The following is a 19,812-nucleotide window of genomic DNA, read 5'->3' as shown; positions in this document are numbered from 1 at the left end:
TATAATATTTGAATTATAAATTTATTAATTAATATTATATTTAAATAATTGTTAATATTTTTATGTTATTATTTAAAATTAATTATATTAAATATGAGTGTTATTTTAATTAATAGATTTATAATTTAAATATTATATTAAAATTTTTTAAAATTTATATATTTCATTAAATATTTCTTATAATTTAGATAATATCTGTGACATTAATCTTCAATTTTTTTTTTAGTCTTGTTTTATTAATTTTTTTTTTAGTTTAATAAGATATTAAATAATGTTATAAAATTTTGGAAAAAAATTCAAAAAATTAAAAAAAAATTTATGACAATTTAATATTAAGTCATATGATATACATGTTGTCAAATTTTTAAAGAGTATGGATTTGGGAAGATTTATAAAGTAAATATCCTCGTCACTTGAGTAGTCAATAAAGACTAAAACAATAAGGATAAATTATAAATAAATAATAATAAAAAAAAGACTAGATCAATATATTATACTACTATGATTATCCAAATGAAAATTAGGTTAACTCCACTCTCGTATGACTGTTTCTTAGATACAGGGTTAATAATCCAAAAACTCAATCAAATATTCACAAGCTTGACAGCCTTAATTTGGTTTTGTCTTGAAGCCCGACTATTATGCTACAAAGAGATGATAAACTATTTTTAGCAAATGAAACAATATTATTGTTAAGAATAAACCTTCAAGGCAAGCTGCCATAGCATGTGAAATCACAGAGAGGGCCAGCAAAAAAAAAAGGGTACAAAGAAACAAGAGTTAAGGTTTAACGTAGATTCGGTCGGGGAATTTCCTGACTAATCTTTTTTCACAAAGAAAACAAAGGATGAAAAGGAGGTAGGCAGGTTAAGTTGGACTACGACTTTCACAGTACTAAACTACAAACTCCCTGGTGCAGTGGTGCTCGTAGTAGATTAGATATGTATGACAACTGGAGCACATTGTTCACAAAATCAACAAATTTTACACAGTTTAGGTTTTTTTAATGTAATTTGGGAAATGCAGTTGCTATGGAATTGGGACCATTGCTCAGAATGAGAAACTGTGCCATTTGCAAATGAAAGTTCACTGAAGTTCAAAGTATTACCTAAGCAGACACCGGTTTTTAATTTCTCTCTGTTCCTGTTTTTGGAGCCGAAAGAAATTTTGTTGTGTTGCATAAACTTCTTAGTTTCCGGAGAAAAGCACATCCAGAAACATGCCCCAAATAAAGGTGCAGGGCAAACTTTGGGATGATTTCTCGTGCTTACTAAAGTGACTGCCAGCCCGTCAACTACTCATGCTTATAAATTTTCTGATACTTTCCACCTCTTATTGCTCTTATTCTCATGAGAAATCCTTGGTTCAAGTTGTGGGCTGATTCATGGTTTGGTTACGCTACAATTGTTGGGGACCAAGGGCATAAATGGTGATGAAATTGAAAATTGCCTTGCATGCATCTGCAACTGATTGATTATCACGGATTTGGTGAGATTCTAGCTCATAACACATGCACTTCTCATGACTAATCAGATTGTTCTGAGGAAGGTATCGCATTCTAATTTCTAACTAAATAACATGTCCTAGGTAGGAAACCGGTAAGTTTTACAAAAAATTGGGAGAAAATACCTATAAATATGCTTTTACACTATCTATCTCTCCTCCCAATTCAACATAATGGAGAACAAACAGAAAGTTGATTACTTAACTAACAAGCAAAATGCAAACAACAGCTCGTGACTGTGATCAAAAGTATATAGAGATTCGAAATTGATGCATTTCTTATACCTTGTTTTTTTCGTAAATATTAATACTATGACCCACCAGATTAGTAGTCATACCACTTTTAATTATGCAGCTCATAACCCACTTTTTTAATGAGGTTTATTGTTCTTTATAATATAGTAAGATTAGTTGCAACCATTATGAAAGGAAGATGATGGTAGAGAATGAGTAGATTGGCTGAGGATGTTACAAATTTCTTAGTTGTAGAATGATTGAAACTTTGAAAGTAGACCATTGCTATTAGAATTGTTCATGACAGCAGGCCTGATATGATACCTATTTGATTTGATCTACTTTTCTTGATTCAATGCCAAGAATCGCCCGTGACAGATGTCGTTTAGTCCTTTTTTTACTGATTACGACTTTCATCATGTGGAGACAAGTGACTATCGAAATTTGATCTTTCCCTTTCCCCCTTTTTCCTCTTTTTGCACTTTAGTCCCAATAATTTTACCTATTCATATCCCTAGGCTCCTTAGCCAGTTAGCCTTACCCGTCTATGTTCTTTTTACTTTTTGGAACTGTTGAAGCAGTGTATTCTAGGGAGCATCCTAAGCTAGGTGTTCAACTTAAACTCCGCAACCCGATGGACCTCAAACTCACTGGGCTGTCTTGTAGTTCCAGATAGGAGATTCCTCGCTGTCCGTCTTGTCTAACCGTAATTATACGAGGCAAAAACCAGTTTACTTAAAGTTGAGGTAGTACAACGTCTGCCACTTTTATTATCTTATACCATGATAAGCCAAGTCCCATTTATGAACTCATCATTATATCAACTCCACTTCTAGTAAGAACAGACTCCTTGTTTTCGCTGCTTTACTCTCTGCATTAAAAACCAACTTTTTCTTCAATTTAGTGCCAATTATTATCAACTCTGCTGTTTGTTGGGTTCCTTTCATTAAATCAGTGGCATACTTCTGCTTTCTACCCATTTCTTATCTTTTTTAACAGCTCCACTTTTGATTCTAACTCCTCAACGTAGATTTGGTCAACAAAAAAAGTATAACTGCAGTTGGTGACCTTCTCTCCTGCTCCCCTGACTTAATATGAATACGTAGCCTGAGATGCGAAATCAGCTCAGGAGCAAGAATCCATGGGTTTCAACAGGAGCGTTTTCCACTTCTTCACCTTTCTTCTGCTTGTTTTTCAAGTTCCTTCACTAGCTCTCAACACTGACGGGGTCCTTTTGCTTTCCTTCAAATATTCCATCCTCAGTGACCCATTATCAGTCTTGCAAAGCTGGAACTACGATGATGAGACGCCATGTGCATGGAATGGAGTGACTTGCGCTGATATTGGCATTCCAGGAACACCAGACACGTTCAGGGTCACCAGCTTGGTCCTCCCAAACAGCCGTCTTCTTGGTTCAATTTCAGAAGACCTTGGCCACATTCAGCACCTTCGCCACTTGGATCTCTCAGACAACCTTTTTAATGGAACTTTGCCAAGCTCTATTTTTAACTCAACTGAGCTTCAGGTATTCTCTTTGTCCGGAAATGTCATCTCTGGTCAGTTGCCTGAGTCCATTGGTGGAATGACTAGTCTTCAGCTCCTGAATCTCTCTAATAATGCCTTGGCTGGGACAGTACCTGAAAATTTGACAGCTTTGCAAAACTTAACTGTTGTCTCTTTAAGGAGTAACTATTTCTCAGGAAATGTACCTAGTGGTTTCAATTCAGTTGAGGTACTGGATCTGTCCTCGAATCTGCTTAACGGGTCTCTCCCTTTAGATTTTGGTGGTGGTAATTTGCATTATTTGAACTTGTCTTACAACAAGATTTCAGGGTCAATAGCACCAGAGTTTGCAAAGCAACTTCCTCATAACGCCACCATTGATCTCTCATTCAATAATTTAACTGGGGCGATTCCAGAGTCTCTATCTTTGCTTAATCAGAAAACAGAGTCCTTTTCAGGTAATATTGATCTATGTGGGAAACCATTGAAAAGCCTTTGTTCAATTCCTTCAACACTTTCAACTCCACCAAATGTTTCCCAATCCATATCACCAGCAATTGCAGTGATACCACAGTCAATAGACTCAACCCCTGGAGAACCAAATACCATTCAAAACCAAGCACGAGGCAGTCTAAAGCCAGGCACAATAGCAGCAATAGCAGTAGCAGACTTAGCTGGTATATCCATTCTTGGCATGATCATTCTTTACGTCTACCAACTCAAGAAGCGAAAAGATCTCAACCAAAGCACCTCAACAAGCAACCTCGAGAAAAAACCTGACGTACCGGTCTCAAAAGAGCAAGTGGAATCAGGAACAATAATGCCATCATCATGTTCATGCATAAAGTTAAAACTCATAGAGACATCGGATACTACCACTACCAGTTCTGATAGTGACCAGGAAGAGAAAAACCGAGTCATAAATTTGAACCCAACTGAGGCATACCAGAAAGGAGGCAAGCTCGTGACAGTGGATGGGGAAACTGAGCTGGAGTTAGAGACTTTGCTCAAGGCATCAGCTTATATTTTGGGGACGAGTGGATCAAGCATTGTTTACAAGGCTGTGCTAGAGAATGGGACTGCATTTGCAGTCAGAAGGATTGGAGAGAGTTCGGTGGAGAGGTTAAAGGATTTTGAAAGCCAAGTTAGGATTATAGCCAAGTTAAGGCACCCAAATTTGGTTAAAATTCTTGGGTTTTACTGGGGAGATGATGAGAAGCTTGTTATCTATGACTACGTCTCCAATGGCAGCCTCGCTTGCTCAAGTACTTACAGTAAGTTCCAGCTGTCTCACTCTCTCTCTGTTCCGATCATGTGCACACTAGCAGGAACCCATTTCTGCTCACTAAAATGCGCTGCATTACTGGTGCATGTTAGTACATTACGTGTTCATCTTTCTAAGCATATGTTCACGCGCATGATAGGCACGTTTATATACTTTTTGCTAAAATAGGCCTTGCAATATAAGCCGCTAGATTTCGATTCTGGGGCATATATACGGTTTATCTAACGGCATAGGACCCGCAATAATAAAGTATAAGATGTCTCATTGCCAGTACCGTTGATGAGTTTTAGAAGTTTATGGCTATGAATTGGATGGTAGCCCGTAAATAATGGTGACAAAATCTTTGATAATAATAAGTAATAGTAGTTAAGAAGAAAACGCCTAATACTCCAAATGCATTTGTCGCTTTCTTTAGAAAAACAGATGGCTTTGCGAAAATGGACTGACTCAACTGTTATTTTAACTCCACACATCTTAGAGATTTGAAGACATTTCCAACGTGGGGTTTGTCTGATATTGCTTTGGTGTGGTTTAAGTTTGCTTGAAACTTGAACGATTTGTTCTGTGTCTTCTTTTTTTTCCCATTTGGATAACTTGTCAATTGGTTTCTAGTTTAAGAAATTGATTCCTTTTCGGGATTTTTTGAGAAGAAAACAAAACTTAGAACAGACTTTGCCCCCCACATCGAATCGACCCGATGCTCGAGTTTTCATCCGAATTCCAAAAGGATAGACTTGGCTTCTCCCCTCTACGTAATGATGACACTAACTTTCGGTTCATTATTTTTTTTCCTGGTAACATTTGAGAGCTTCAGTAGCACTGCTATTTCCTGTGCGTCTTTTCAGGGCTTGCATTCCAAGTAGGACGTTGATTCTTGGGCTTTTTAAAGTATCCTATTTAAACTTTTAAACACTGAATTTTAACCGTGAAAATATGTAGTTGGAACTTATAATCAATTACTTGCATATGAAGTTTTGAACGCAAAAAGAAGAGACAATTAGGGAAACAATCAAAGGGTGCTACGACCCACACCCCCTTCACTAGCTAGAATACATTTGTAGTTGCATGGATGAGTTTTGTTTTGTCACTTACAAATATTGGCCTTATTTTGTTTTATGAAAACAGGAAGATCAGGCTCATCATCACCTTGCCATTTACCTTTTGAAGCCCGTCTTAAAATAGCAAGAGGAGTGGCTTTGGGACTGGCCTACATTCATGAAAAGAAACAAGTTCATGGCAACATCAAACCAAGCAACATTCTTTTAAACTCCAATATGGAGCCCTTAATTAGTGACCTGGGACTAGACCGCCTTCTCTCAGGCAACGCCAGCTACAAAGCAAACAATTCATCAGCCAGGTTTATAAGCAGCCAACGGTCCACAGCTTCTCGTGATGGCCCATCCTACCCCCGAACCAGTCCAAGCCCCCATGTGCCTGCCACTGCCAGCTATTCCACAGGAATATATCAAGCACCAGAGTCATTAAAGAACCTCAAACCAAACCCGAAATGGGATGTCTACTCATTTGGCGTAATTTTGCTTGAACTTCTCAGTGGGAGAGTGTTCTCAACCAGGGAATTGGGACAGTTGGAGATGCCAGCCGGTTCAATCGGGGAAGAAAAGATCCGGGCTGTCCGCTTGGCTGATGTGGCGATAAGGAGTGACGTGGAAGGCAGGGAAGAAGCCATGCTGGCGTGTTTTAGATTAGGGTTTAGTTGTGCAGCATTTGTGCCACAAAAGAGACCGTCCATGAAAGAAGCAGTTCAAATCCTAGAAAAAATCCCTGAAGCTGCTTCTTCTTCCTCCTCTTCATGTTAATGAAATGATGCATTTGGGTCCTACAAAAAGTGCTCCAGCGAGCTCTAAAGTAATTTTCTTTTGCCTTTTTGTCAAATCCTTTGTTGACTTGAATGCTTTGCATAATTACGAGCCGGATAGAATATTGTTGATAGCCTACGCGAGAAAAAGCGTCACCTGATATATAAGATGCTTTATTAATTTTATAGTCAGATTTTAAATGGGTTTTGTTTTGTTTTGGTGGATCATTCAAGAAGGATTGGTTGGTTTTCTCATGATTTTTCAATGGCAGTTGAAGAGTGAAGACTAATCATTGAAAACCTTGCTTGATGTGGACTACACATTCCAACAAGAAACATAAAAATCTGGTAGAAACTTTGATACTGATCAAAACTGAAATTTTTTTACCTTAGGTTTGATTATTATTATTATGTTAATTAAAACGCTATTTTGCCAACATAATAATTCAAACCATCTGGAGATTTGATTGAATTAGCAAAACCCTTACAAAATATGGTTATGGATTTTTATCATTCACAAAATTGAAAATAGATAAAGCTTTCAGCCTAGTGTTAGTATTAGAATTGAGAGGTGTTAAGGAGACGGAACTTAATTTGAAATTAATTAACATTCACAAGCCTTACACTGGTTATCCTCATATTTGATAGAATCCAAAACCAGCAGCATGTGGAATCAACCAAATGACATCTTAAATTAATAAAAGATAATAATATTTTTTTTCTTGGATTTTATTAAAAGAATAAATAATCATTTTCGTTTTATTTTTCAGAAAACTCTCTCCCTGTATGGCTATGTCTACTATTGTTATCAGTTTACGTGATTGGGGCCACAATCTGGAATGCCCAAAAACATCATTGTTAAAATGGATTGATTTGGACTCTGAAGTCTGAACCATCCCAAACCCACAATTCTAAAAGGCCCAAACTCCGGGACATTTCATTGAAACTTAAATTAAAAAAAAAAAAGAAAAGGGTGAAAAGCTTCCCAGACAGGCCCCACTTAGAAACTTCTTTGAAGTTACGCGAGCAGAAAACTCTCCAGCACATTTTACGAGGGGACAGATGTTAATTGTTGTCTACAAATTGGTATTGACAGGGAAAATGGTGAGCGGAGAAAGTGGGAAAAGTTTGGTGAAATGGGTATCAAAGCGTGGGAAAAGAAGAGTGGGCCTGGGAGCGTGGGAGTTGTTTGATTTTGGAGATGTTAGGGGATGAGGAGTTGGTGGGTCTAATGCAAGTGGCATTGCTTTTTGTGGCTACATTGCCAAAAGATCGTCCAAACATGAGCATGGTGCATAGGATGATTGAGGATATTAGGACTAAAGCGGCAAGAAATGGTGGGACGATATGTATTTTGAATGACTTTTCCTCTGATTCTTCTCCTAGTCTGTCAGAAAGAATTCTTGGCTTCAAATAGGTAAAAGCAGCATAGCATTAATGAGTTTCATGGGACGGACGAGGAACGAGACAGTAATGATTAGTTAGATATAAACAAACAGAATTTTCGAGAAATCAATAGTAAATGTATTCGATTTTTATTCATTCATGTTTATTTATTAAATTTAATAAATAATTTTAAATATTATTTATTTATTAAATAAATTAAATATAAATATTTATTTATTAAAATTTATGAATAAATTTATTTATGATTAATTTAAAATTTATTTATTTATTATTTATTAATAAAATTATATTTTTATTCTTTATTTTAATTTTATTTTAAGATTCATTTATATTTATTTGAGTTCGTTTATATTCGTTTAAAGTTTATTTATTTAAATTTATTTAGTTATAATTTATTTATTATTTATAAATTATTCATTTATATATGTTCATAAATATATTCGTTTAATATTTATGAATAAATTCGTTTAATTTAATTAAACGAATATGAATCAAACATGAATAATTTATTATTTAAAATAATAAATATAAACGAATAAAATAAATTCTTAACGAATATAAATCAAATACAATCATATTTAAAAATAAATAAATAAATATATATTTATTCATTCATATTTAATTTATTTATAATCTTATGATTCACAAACTCTTTTTTTTTTTTTGTGTGTGATGATATTTGCTTGTGTTATTCTGCTTTGTGAGATTGCAAGCATTTGATATGAATACCATTAAAGAAAACAATTAGAAAAAACAAAGCGTGTTCTATTCATTGCAGAGGCAAAACGGAAAGAAAGAAAGAAAGTCCCCGTCAAATATCCTGTTGTAGGTCCTAATAATGATCCTTATTTTACTTTTCTCAACTTTTTTAACTAAATTTTTATAAACAAAATCCAAAATAATAAATTTAAAAATGAAAAATATTTAATATTTTGCAATAATTGTATAATAATAAAATTAATTGTAGAAAAAATTTTTTGTCTACCATATTTAAAAGTCAAAAAAGAAATTGGTGGGGTCCAAAAGTCCACTCCGGAGTGGAGGAGGCTTCGTAGCTGATGCAATTTTGATGAGGACCAGTGAAGGCAAAGATTCTTCCACGTGTCTCATGGAATGTTGACTGGAAAGGGCTTTTGTTGTTCGCTATTGCCTAATGTGGGATCCACTATGGAACCAACTCGACTGACGGAGATTCTCTTTGTCATTTTGGATTTATTTGAAATTATATATTTAACTTTTTATTTTTAATTTTATTTTTTATTTTGAGAAATAAAATTAAAACATATTTTAAAATTTTTAATATATCTTAAAAAACATGTATTAGTTTATTAATCACACGTATAAAATTTAAAAATTTTATTAACGATAAATAAATCAAATTTTCTTTTTATAATATAAGCACATTTATTTATGACATTTTGTATTTAACATTCAACAGCTAAATTGATATTATATGTTTATGTAATTGACACACTTTTTCCGGTGCGTTAGAAAAGAATTTTAATTCTTTGGGTCATTTAAAAAAAATCTACACGGTCTCACAATTTTACGCAAAAAGAAATAATGTCTTTGAATATGAAAAAGAAAAAAAAAAAGAAACGGATGAAATGCTTCCCAGTTCCCAGAGGCTTCGTTGACGTTACGCAAACAGCTCTCCAGTACTTGAGGTTGAGCCATGAAATATGTGAGGATCTTGGCTTGCTACTATTACTACTATGCTATTAATGTTGCTACTGCCACTGCTGCTATGGCTACTATTTCTGTTACTACTGCTGCTACTGCTACTATCGCTGTTACTGCTATTGCGGCTGGTGCTGCTACTGCTACTTACTACTGCTAACTACTACTTTTACTACTACTATTACATTATTATCATTATATAATTATTCGTCTACTTCTCTAAGATAATAATGTTCTAAATTCCTTACATTGAAGTATTCTTGCACACAAATAATATTAATTTTTTTTTATTTTTTTGTTATATAAGCAAAGTCTTAGTATAAGTAAAAAAATAAATAAAAAATTTAATTCAAAACTAAACTTTTAGTATTTTTTCAAACGTCTTTAATCATTAAATTAAAGATTTGAAGATAAAATAATACTAGTTAAAGTATGAATTATTACTATTACTAGTACAACAAATATATTCTTTTTATAATATAGGAGATGAGAGGAAAAAAGGTTCGAAGTCGAGATCTTAATGTTTTAATTTTCTTTTAGAATAGGAGGTGAAATGAAAAAAATATTAGAAACTAAGATCTTAATGTCTCAATTTAACATTTTTTGGCCATAAAATCAAGAGACAAAGGATATTATAATAAAAATTATTAAATTTAAGATCTCACTAGAAATTATTTTGCTATGGTCGAGTCACAAAATTTTTTTATTTTTGATGAAATATAAATTATTTAAAATATTAACTTAATAATAAATATATATGTTTTTTATTTAAAATTTAAAATTCTCACATTCTCAAGTAAAATAATAATTAATTAGTAAAATATTTTATAATTTTAATTATTTAAAATCATAATATTTTAATATAAGATAAAAATATGACTTAAATATGATTAATAAATTACATATGCGATTTTCATTTATTTTGATTTTTTCAATAATTACTTGAATTTAATTCTCAAGCTAGGAAAACATATATGCATATATTATTTTTAGAATATTCTCCCTATATTTTGACTCATAAAATCATTTTTTACCTTACGAGAAATTTTGAAAAAGAAATGTCACTAAAAAATTGAATTCCAATTATTGAAAAATTTTAGAATAATATATTATTATTATTATTATTATTATTATTATTATATGTAAACTAATAAAGTTATTAATCCTAAATTTAACACTAAAAATATACACATATAAAATAGTTTATATATATGTAATAAATGATAAAAAGGATACTATATAATCTTCCTAAATTTATTCTTATACTTATTCCTGAACACCTTATTAGTTTAACATTTGGACAGAACAAAAAAAATTTAGGTTTAATTGGTCTAAGATCACTTAACCTTTACTTTATCATTTTTTTTCTTTTTTAAATTCAATAAAATGAGTTTAATTACATCCACCAGTTGCAATGGAATCCAAACTAAAATGGAATCCAAACTCTTGTCTGCCTTGAAGTTACGCAAACCGCAAACTCCCCATTACAACACTTTTTTCCTTCAAATCGCAACCAAACCAAAGTTTTCTTATGTTTAAAAGAAAAAAAAAATCCGAATTCCATGAACCACGGAGATGAGGGAGATGTGGAGATGTTCAGTCATGAAGAGCGTGAGGACCCTGGCTTGCGTCCGCTTCCAGATACTCAGGTTTTACGTCTACTTCTCTAAGATAGTAATGTTATAAATTCCTTACATAGACGTATTCTTGCACAAATAATACTAGTTGAAGTATGCTACTACTACTACTACTATAATAAGGATTATTAAATTTAGGATCTCACTAGAAAAATTTTCTACTCCGTTCAAGTCACTTTTTTTTTTTTAATTTTTGATGAAATATAAATTATTTAAAATTGTAACTTAATAATAAGTATATATGTTTTTTATATAAAAATTTAAATTCACACGTTCTCACATAAACTAATAATTAATTAGTAAAATATTTTATAATTTTTATTTATTTAAAATCCTAATATTTTAATATAAAATAAAAATTTGACTTAAATATGATTAATACATTACACATGTGATTTTCATGTGATTTTCATTTATTTTGAATTTTTAATAATTACTTGAATTTAATTCTCAAACTAGAAATATATATATATATATATATATGCATATATTATTTTCAAAATATTCTCCCCATATTTTGACTCATTAAATCAGTTTTTATCTTAAGAGAAATTTTGAAAAAGAAATGTTACTAAAATAATCCAATTCTAATTATTGAAAATTTTAAATTATTATTATTATTATTATTATTTTCATGTAAAGGGTTATGAAGAATGGTGTGGTGGTGTAAAAATTTCAAGTTACGATGGGCAAAGAGTTTTTGCTTGTGAAAATTTTGTTTGTATTCCCTTGGTTTTTTTTACGTCTATTAATTATTATATCCTACTATCATCATATATAAATTTATAAATTTATCATTAGATATAGATTAAAGAAGTCGTTACTATTTTTTTTGTTTAAATGTGATTGGTTATTCTATAAAATCTGTTCCATTTAAAAAAAAATCTCAAGATTGACTTTGATATCTTTAAATAATAGATTTTGTTTCATGAAATTAGATTTTAGATTTAAAAGTATGGTTACGTGTGAAAAATATTATAGCACATTTACAATGTCCATCTAAATAATGGTATCAATTTGATTTCAAATTATCCAAAGCTTAAAACATTCTAATAAATTTACCAAATCATTTAATATTAAAAATTAATCTTAAAATTACTTTAATAGTTTGATAACAATTTAAAATAATTCTCTTATCTTAATAGTATTTATGGAGATTAGTGTTCGTTGTCGATCTTATTAATATATTTTATCTAAGAAAATAATTAATAAAGTCCTCCAATAGTTTAGTAGGATTTATTTTGATGCAAATCTCTCAATAATTTGATAAGATTTTATTGTAAGATATTTATAAAATTTTATTTTTGAGAAGGTTCATTAAATCTCCTAATAGTTTGGCAAGATTTAATTTAAAATGCAATTCTTCAATAGTTTGGTAGGAAAAATACGAAATATTTTATTGATTACCTGATTTATAAAATTCTCCAATAGTTTGATTGAATTTATAGAAATTTAAATTTATGAAAAATTCTCTAACAGTTTGGTAGGATTCATGAATTCATTTAAAAAAAAAAGTTTATTTTTGTTCTTGTTCAAAAATAAAATAAAATAATAATAAAAGAAAGTTTACAAAGGTCTTTAAAGAATAATAAATTGCTTAATTTAAAATTAATAAAATAATAATGATATTAAAAATAAATAAATAAAAATAGAATAGAAAAAGCCTAAAAAATTTAAGAATTGTGAAAATAAAAACAAAAAAAAAAAAAAGAAAACTTACGATTGGGTTGGGTTGCTCCAGACAACTCTCGGATCCTAAACAAGTTTACATGGATCTTGGGTTACACGAAATGACACTATATTGGGGCATTATAAAAGAATAAAAACTTGGTTTCTTCTTAGACTACCTTAACCTTTTCTCTTTCTACCTAATTTTTGTTCTAGCTTTTCTCTAAAAACAACTTAGATTCAATTGTCAAAAATTGGGTAACCCATCAATTTTTAGAAAATATTGTCGAAATTTGACCTAAAAATTCAAGCTCCACCAAAAAATTTAACTGAAAAATTCAAACCTTCAAACCCTAAAACCTAGATTTTTCTAGTTTTCTTAGAAATTCAACTCCAAACTTATAAATTCAAACCTAAACCTAGAACTTTGAACTTAAAACTAAAAAATTCAAACTATTCTAAATTGCCAGAAACCTTAATCCAAGAACTTCAAACCTAATACCCAAAGATTTAAACTACTCTTAATCGCCAGAAACCCTTAATCCAAAAAACTTCAAACCCAAATAGGTTTCCTTAAGAAAAACTCCACCCTTTCTTTTGTGATTTTACACTCAATTTAGGCCTAAATTTCACAAATTTGTATAATTTGATTCGATTCTGAATTGAAATCCTTTTGATTCGATTGTATGCAAATTTGATTCTCTTTCCTTTTTATTAGCCCCAATTTCCTTGTCAAAATGTAAATGAAAGAAGAAAATAAAATAACTAAAATAATAATAATAATAATAATAATAAAATAACAATTTAGTTCGGACACAAATGAGTGTCTACACCTACTTGCCACGAGCCATTAGATTTTATGTTTTTTTTTTTAAATCTTTAAAATATCAAAAAGCATAAAAAAACTATGCTTTTAATCTTAATCTGTATACCAAATTAAAATGTGACAAATGGCATGAAATTGGTAGCCAAACAATATTTTAAACAATAAAAATTGAAAAGTTATTTTTATATTATACTTATAGATGTATTTATAAAATTAAGTTTGTCATTGAGCTCATATTTAGTATTAATAACTTATATGTTTTTTTGTTTAGATTTGATTTGGTCTAAAATTTTGAGTTTCAAAATTTTTTTAAGTTTTACCCAAATTAAAAAAATAAATTTCATGTCACTTATTAAACTTAATTTATATAATAAAAAATTAAAAAATAATTAAATTAAGTTTAATGAGATTATATTTAATTCACATATATATAAAAATAAAAATTAAGATTAATAAAATATATTTTTTTAATTTTTAATTTTTATATATATGTGAATTAATTTATATATAATTTATATATATATAAATTATATATATGTGAATTCAGTCTAGGTTTGAATTTTAAATTTTTAATTCAAAGGTTGACCTAAAATTTAAACAAATTTAAAGGTTGTGACCAATTCTATTCAACGGATTTAATTTTTTGTCCAAATTTTTTAAAAAATTAGGTGGGCCTTCGAATTTACTTAAATAATCCGATCTTTAAATAGTTTTAGTAACGCCTAACCATTTCCCTTAAGAATCATTTAGATGAAAGATAAAATTGGTTTCAATTAAATTGAAATAACATTAGTAGTGAAACTAGTTTTTGTAGTGATAAAATTTGAATACTAATATAATAGTATCGGTGAGATTATACATTGGTAAGATACTCAATAAAAAATAATCAATATTAATATTTAAAAATGAGATAATAGAATGACTAAACACAATCGACTGCCATAATTAAAAAATATCTTTTACGATGAATAATTATTTCAAACAAATTCAAAGATTACCTATTATTTGCATAAAAAAAAAAAAAACCAAGATTTTGGTTTTCCCTTTAACTTTAACATTTATCATGGAAACAAAAGAAAAACCTATATCAGAGAAAAACCAGATATTGATCATAAATTATAAAAATAAAATAAAAATTGCTTACAGAGAGGGGAACCAGTGGCAAAAGTGGAGCCGCTTCGTGATATAATCGAAGCCGGTAAACGAGAAATTTTATGGGTTCTTGATGAACTGATAGGACAGGAATTTGCAACACAATTTGGAGTTGTGAAAATTGTTAATAAAGACTTAATAAGCAATATCAAGAGATAAGATTGAGAGACTACCGTGAATTGAAAGAGGAAGAGAAAGAGAAAGGGAAGCAGAGACTTGAGCTAAGGCCATATTTGTAGAGTTTTGATCGTATTAAGGGGATGGAGTGGCAACAGACCGCCTCTAATTTAATCTAATCTTTCGAGACAAACTGGCAGTTGGAAGAGGACAAGACATATTTGAGACATGAAAGTTGAACACGTATCATGTCCTAGACATTCTAATAATTCCTTTCTTTTTGTGTTTCCTAATTTACATGATTTTACCATTAACACTAGAATTTTAAGTTTCTTTTCAAAAATCTTTGCTAAATTTCTACGAGGTGATAATAGTTAGATAAGTCAAAAACATCAAAAAAATTTACCAATGAAAATTGTTATATTTAATATGATAATAAAGTTAAACTATAAAGTTCCTATATCTTTTTCTAAAGGTTTTGATTGGATAATTACCCACAATTTATTGAATTTTCATATATGCATGATGTATTTGTTTAAAGATTAAAACAACAACAAGAAGAAAAGGTTTTTTTTTTTTTGTTAGTATTTTTTTTATTTTGAAGTTAATAAAACAAGATAGCTACTTTTAGCATCAGATCCAAGAGTCATGGTTAGTGGGGGGTAAATATTTTAAATTAATTTAAATTTTTTTTACTTAAATATAAATTGATAAAAAAAATTACAAATAAAATCAAGATATATATTTTTTATATACAAAAAAAATTTTTGACATAAAAATAATTCTTCTTAATTAAAATTAATTATATGATTCTTAACAAATACAATGGAAACATTATTTAGATAAATTAATTTTAAATATAGAAACATATATATTAATTTAATAAAATTTTATTTATAAAATTCTTAAAGATAGATATAATATATGAAAGAATAATATAAAAATTAACACATTTAATTTTATTATTCACTTTTAATATGTCTAGTTTTATCATTTACTTCAAATAAATAAACATATTTTATTTCTTATTCATTATAATTTAAAGAATAAAAATGTCTCTTTTCTTATATAGAATGAAAAAAAAAAAATTAAAATATAGATTTAAATGAATTTTTTAAATTTTATTACTTAACATTTTATATATTACTTTTTTTTATGCTAAATAGGTGGACAAAACCATTTACATAGTACAAGCGTTAAGTTTTGCTACTCTTATAAAATCATTTCGCATCAATCTAAATAAATTATTACGAGGAATTTGAAATTTCATAATTTCATATTCTCTAAAAGTAATTTTGGCTGACCAGCTCAAACAATTAAGTTCAAGTAGCCTCGTTGTTTAAAAATGCTAAATCCTAAAAGCTAGGAACATTTTTCAAATGACTATTGTTGGACTCTCATCCTCCATTGGCGGGAATGAGGCTGGGTAATGACCCTCTTTATGAGGGGAGATTACTCAAAAAGCAGTTTAGAAAGCATCCTCCAAATTGCTAAGAAAACCAGTCATCATAGAAAACATCAGTGTCTGTTCCTTCTTCTTTTTGTGGGTGCTGCCACATATTGAAATAACCTTTGCATATCAGCAGGAGGTGACGTCAACATCTGGACCTGGTGATCCTTCAAATTCGGTTGATGAAACTAGCTCGCCAGGTTCCGAAGTTACTTGCCAGCCAAAGACTGATTTGTTGAGAACTATTGCGGTTTTCACAGCAGCTTTAACGGGGACTTTGGCTATTAGCCTATCATGGGTTACCCACAACCAGGTTTATCTTTAATTTCTTGTGCAATCCTTTCTTTGTAGGTTTTAATCGTTTTCTCATCTTTGACCAATGTTTTGCATAGTATTGTATCATGCACAGAAACCTTTCTTAATTCTATCTAATTTCATAATGCAGGATATTGCTATGGCATTGCTTTTTGCAGTAGGATATTTGGGCATCATCTTTGAACAGTTTCTAGCATTCAGTAAAAGTGGAGTAGGATTGTTGATGGCTGTGAGTTTATGGGTAGTAAGAACCATTGGGGTAAGAATGATTCTCAGTTGTCTACTATTGGACTGTGTTTTCCTGCTGTCCCTCTTCTTGTAGTTTGCATCATTGCTAGCATTATCATAAATTAGGATGAAAACACAAAATTCTCGTGTATTGGATACTTCATTCAGTATTATGTCAGGTTTCAACCTGTTTCTCTTATGTTCTTTGGTGGTTGCCTCATGTCCCTGTATTTGTTCAAGAGTTAATGAAATACAGGATGCTTGGGCTCCATACTTATTTCCTGATCTACTAGTTTAGTGGTGTTTGTTTTTGGTGAATGATGGCTTGTCTTTTATGAAGTGATCATTGCAGTCTAATATCCTTTATTTTTTTTATTTATGTTGGAGCCCACTTCCCATTGAAGGAAGGAGCATCTCCAATTTAAACCAATTCCAAGGGACTAACCTAGCAATGAATTAAGATCACAAAACTAATTATCAACCCCCATGGTCAATTGGGAGAGCCAAAGTTTCTGTTTGTCTGTCTTGTTACCATCACTAGGAATTCTGCAAATGGTGACCATGACTATCTCCCTTTATTTATGTAATTCTGTGATAGTCAACCTATGCTGATGCATCTGACATCTGTATGGAAAACTTTTTTTTATCATTTTCTTACTTATTTCCACCTTTGTCTGTCATTACTTGTGTAATAATACATTTGAATTTCATTTGTAGGCTCCTTCAACTGATATAGCTGTTTCAGAGCTGAAACATGCATCTGCAGAAGTCTCTGAAATCGTGTTTTTCTTGCTTGGTGCAATGACCATCGTAAAGATAGTTGATGCCCATCAAGGATTTAAGCTGGTTACTGACTATATAACCACTCGAAAGCGATGGATTCTGCTTTGGGTGGTGAGTTAATTTCTGCTGGCTATAGTCATATTGACAATCCTATCATTCATAGTTTTCATATATGAATCTTGTTGATCGTTCAATTGCACAGTGAAGCACACCTTGTGGCCCAATATTTACCCACGGTCTGTCAAAATTTGTCTGGTAGGTACAAACCAATGATGTAGATGATTCCAACTGATGAGATAGATTCAGAAGAATCTTAAATGTGCTTACTTATGTGTCATGGCTGAAGTTATCATCATGCCAAAGTACAATTTATTTGCATATGATCCTATCATATTTAGTCTTTTACCTAGAATGAGCCTAATGAAGAAAAACTGAAAGTGTATAATCTTAGATGAAACTTTGTGTTAGCTGTCTCTCTTTCTAGCGTTTTTTTTTTTGTTTTGAACGAATAGATCAACTTTATTTCTATTTCTTGTCTAAGTTTGTGATATCTTTATCGGTTGTGTATTCTTGATGTTAGGTTTAATCAAATAATGGTGTTTCACTTGTAATTTGAAAATGCAGGTTGGCTTCGTGACCTTTTTCCTTAGTTCCATCCTTGACAATTTGACATGTACAATAGTCATGGTTTCTTTGTTGACGAGACTAGTACCTCCATCAGAATACCGCAAGTATGTTATGGCATAGAGTCTACTCTTCTGTTTGGGTTCTGAGCATTGCATGAATTAATATCTTATTTTCGTTAATGTTCCTGGGTTCACATGGTATATTACCATATTGCAATTGTGTTTTTATCTGTCACTGCATAGGTGGTTATCATATTTTTTTTGGTATTTGAGGCTGCCAAGGTGTGATCCTGGTCACCGGAACTAAGAGTCCAGTACTCTACCAATAGATCACATGACTTTCATATTATTTTGAGTTAAACATACCATACCTGTTTTTTTGAGAATGACTAGTGTCATGTTTATTCAAATTTCTTAAAACTGTTCATATGAATATGAATTGCAATAGGCTTCTAGGAGCTGCTATTGTAATAGCAGCAAATGCTGGTGGTGCTTGGACTCCTATTGGTGATGTTACCACTACCATGCTATGGATTCATGGTCAAATATCCACATTGCAGACTATGAAGGTGCTTTCACGATTCTCACAAAGCACATTTAAATTAAATTTACTTTCATTTATGCTTTTAAATTTATCCTAATATCTATTCATTATGGATTTAAGTGTCCATGTTGATATGTTTCCTGATTTAGACTTAGATTAGTAGACAAAGGTAATAATTCTGTCAAATTTGAATGAAACATTGAACTATTGGAAGCAATAGCAATGTCAAGTCACATACTCTATTTAAATGGATGCACCCTAGAAGAATTTTTTCTTTTTACTGACTTTAAGTGGAGTTAATTATGTTTGATTTCATTGCTAACAGAGTTTGTTCCTACCTTCAATTGTTTCTCTAGCGGTCCCACTGGCTCTAATGTCTTTGACTAGGTATGTTTCTTGCATGAACAAACACAAGTTGGGAAAGTTCTGTTTGAAAAGCTTACATTCAACTTCATGAATAAAATGAGTTCTCTTTTCTCATTCAGTGAAGTTAGGGGGAAGGGACAAGATTCTCCCAATGTTTGCGCATCTGACCAAATGGCTCCTGGAGGGAAACTTGTTTTCTCTGTGGGTATTGGTGCTTTGATTTTTGTTCCAGTGTTCAAGGCCTTAACTGGTTTGCCTCCTTTTATGGCCATTTTATTTGGACTTGGAGTTCTTTGGATACTGACTGATGCCATTCATTATGGTGAACGGGAAAGGCAGAAATTTAAAGTTCCACAAGCTTTATCAACGATTGATACTGAAGGAGCTCTTTTCTTCCTTGGGATTCTTTTGTCTGTGAGCAGGTAAATACAATAGGAAAGTACGCATGTGTAATTTGTTCCAGTTAGTTGCCTCGATTAATTTTTTTAACCATAGTTTAGGTTTCATTATGAGGTTTCTATAAAAAAGCATTGCTTGAGACTATGCTACTTGGTGATGAGTGCTTTTGACTCCATTATTTTTTGCATTTTTCATAAATATAAAAAGCATTTCTTATATTTATCATTACTTTATTTATATAATTAAGTTGTATATTTTAGCTTTCTATATTGA

General features: G+C 30.8%; 2 protein-coding genes across 4 annotated transcripts in view; both read left to right on the top strand.

The window, feature by feature from the left end:
• The first annotated feature begins 2,221 nt into the window (after positions 1-2,221).
• On the top strand, positions 2,222-6,542 carry LOC111308980 (receptor protein kinase-like protein At4g34220). The gene is made up of 2 exons (XM_022907706.2): positions 2,222-4,514; positions 5,651-6,542. The coding sequence occupies exons 1-2, from the start codon at positions 2,879-2,881 to the stop codon at positions 6,340-6,342; spliced, it is 2,328 nt and encodes a 775-aa protein (XP_022763441.2). The 5' UTR covers positions 2,222-2,878; the 3' UTR covers positions 6,343-6,542.
• A 4,295-nt stretch (positions 6,543-10,837) lies between these two features.
• The window catches only part of LOC111308979 (sodium/proton antiporter 1), a 46,213-nt gene continuing 37,238 nt past the window's right edge, over positions 10,838-19,812 (top strand). The window contains exons 1-8 of one of the 3 annotated variants that reach the window (XM_089746968.1): positions 10,838-11,077; positions 16,415-16,591; positions 16,724-16,852; positions 17,539-17,715; positions 18,229-18,335; positions 18,679-18,799; positions 19,100-19,161; positions 19,260-19,562. In XM_089746968.1, the coding sequence (XP_089603094.1) occupies positions 10,991-11,077; positions 16,415-16,591; positions 16,724-16,852; positions 17,539-17,715; positions 18,229-18,335; positions 18,679-18,799; positions 19,100-19,161; positions 19,260-19,562 (1,163 nt within the window). In that variant the 5' untranslated portion in view covers positions 10,838-10,990. Of the gene's footprint in view, positions 11,078-16,411; positions 16,592-16,723; positions 16,853-17,538; positions 17,716-18,228; positions 18,336-18,678; positions 18,800-19,099; positions 19,162-19,259; positions 19,563-19,812 lie in introns of all 3 variants that reach the window. The other 2 variants (XM_022907704.2, XM_089746952.1) reach the window with 2 other exon arrangements.

The sequence above is a fragment of the Durio zibethinus genome, chromosome 2 (genome assembly GCF_047325235.1).
Source record: "Durio zibethinus cultivar Kanyao isolate XHJ-2024 chromosome 2, ASM4732523v1, whole genome shotgun sequence".
NCBI lineage: Eukaryota > Viridiplantae > Streptophyta > Magnoliopsida > Malvales > Malvaceae > Durio > Durio zibethinus.
The sequence above is the reverse complement of the archived record's forward strand: the minus strand, read 5'-3'. Positions and strand labels throughout refer to the sequence as shown.